This window comes from Bison bison, unplaced genomic scaffold (assembly GCF_000754665.1).
Source record: "Bison bison bison isolate TAMUID 2011002044 unplaced genomic scaffold, Bison_UMD1.0 scf7180017864080, whole genome shotgun sequence".
Taxonomy (NCBI): Eukaryota; Metazoa; Chordata; class Mammalia; order Artiodactyla; family Bovidae; genus Bison; species Bison bison.
The window spans coordinates 426,207-427,597 of NW_011494652.1; the positions used below are offsets into that span (position 1 = coordinate 426,207).

The following is a 1,391-nucleotide window of genomic DNA, read 5'->3' on the forward strand; positions in this document are numbered from 1 at the left end:
CGGGGCTGTGAGTGCACTGGAGGCCGCTGGAGGTGCAGTCACTGGGGGAGGGAGAGAGAAGAGCTAAGCCAGCAGGGCACAGGCCTCAGTGTGCCCACCTGGCCCCGCCCAGCACCCGCACTGGCTCACCAGCTCTGACAGTTCTCCGTGCTGGGAACCCTCGTGCCAGCATCGTAGTAGTTCCCATCTCCGTCGTAGCAGCCACTGCACTGGGCCACACACTCCATCTGGTCCTCGTTGAAGAATGGCTTGCTGGACGGGCACTTCGGGTAGCAGCCTGGGGTGGACGCAGGGCGGGGAGAAGACTCACGTCTCGAGCCAGGCGTCGTGTGCGGTTGCTGCACCGCCGTCTCTGCCTCCCTATCCCAGGGGCGGACATGGGGCGGCAGGAGCCCCTGGCCCCCTCGCCTGTGTGCTGTCCTGGGGTGACGAGGTGTGGCCTCCCCATAGAAGCCTGTCCTCACCTTCCAGGCCTGGCAGGTCCATCAGGCAAAGCCCACTGGGGTTCCGGCAGGTCTTCAGACAGGGCGCGCCGCAGGGCTGGTAGTGCCACTCGCACTGCCCGTGTGGGTTGTAGTAGTCGCAGAACAGAGCTGAGCGAGGGGGAGAGAGGTTGCAGGTGCCTGCCAGCTCACCCTCCCACAAAGGAGGCATCTCAGGCTGCACCCACTGGGTTCCAGGCTTCCTTCTCATCCCTGCCCTCAAAACTGGCCCCCAGGGAGCCTTCCCCTTTGGGGGCAATGTGTCTGTCTGGTTTTTACACACAAGAGCACGCACACACACATGTAGTACACGCATGTCCTTGTGTGTGCACACATGCCCGCCAGGCCCCCGAGCGGCTGCAGCTGCACCTCCTCTCACCCCCAGGGACAGCCCAACTCACGGCAGACGTCTGGGGTCCGCCAGGACACGCACACGCCCGCTTCGTGGCAGGCCTGGGCGTAGGCGGCCACGGCCGTGCAGAAACACTCGCAGTCGCCCCCTGAGTCGCAGGCGCAGGCGTCGCTCACGCAGGCCTCGTAGTACCTGGTGGGGTCGACCTGGGGCAGGGCGGGGGCTGCTCAGCGAGAGGCGCCAACCGCAGCCCCTGGACGGCCGGCTGCCCACGAGCAAGCTGCACTGCCGTCTGAGCAGCCGCCTCGGGCCTCCTGTTGCCTCTCTGGCCTCACCCCGCCACCCTTCCCTTGCCTCTGCTCGGTGCCTCACTTAGCTGCAGGCCAGCCCCCCCGTGACCCTGCTGTGACCTGTCCTGTCTCCACAGGGCCAGGGGGTGCCCTGCCCCGGTCTTCCCTCCCAGGCAGCAGAACCCAGGGAGCCCGAGTCTTGCATTTGCCACCATGGACAGTGCCATCTGAGTCAGAGCCCGCTGTGTCACTTCACAAAGGATTTTC

The 1,391-nt window shown here is 65.9% G+C and overlaps 1 protein-coding gene across 1 annotated transcript in view; it reads right to left on the minus strand.

The window, feature by feature from the left end:
- MUC5B (mucin 5B, oligomeric mucus/gel-forming) overlaps window positions 1–1,391 on the minus strand; it is a 36,688-nt gene that overhangs the window by 20,575 nt on the left and 14,722 nt on the right. The window contains exons 25-28 of the mRNA XM_010837805.1: window positions 884–1,040; window positions 465–593; window positions 130–277; window positions 1–41 (exon numbers count right to left, since the gene is read on the minus strand). The exon at window positions 1–41 is cut by the window's left edge and continues 1 nt beyond it. Of these exons, the coding sequence (XP_010836107.1) occupies window positions 1–41; window positions 130–277; window positions 465–593; window positions 884–1,040 (475 nt within the window). The remainder of the gene's footprint in view (window positions 42–129; window positions 278–464; window positions 594–883; window positions 1,041–1,391) is intronic.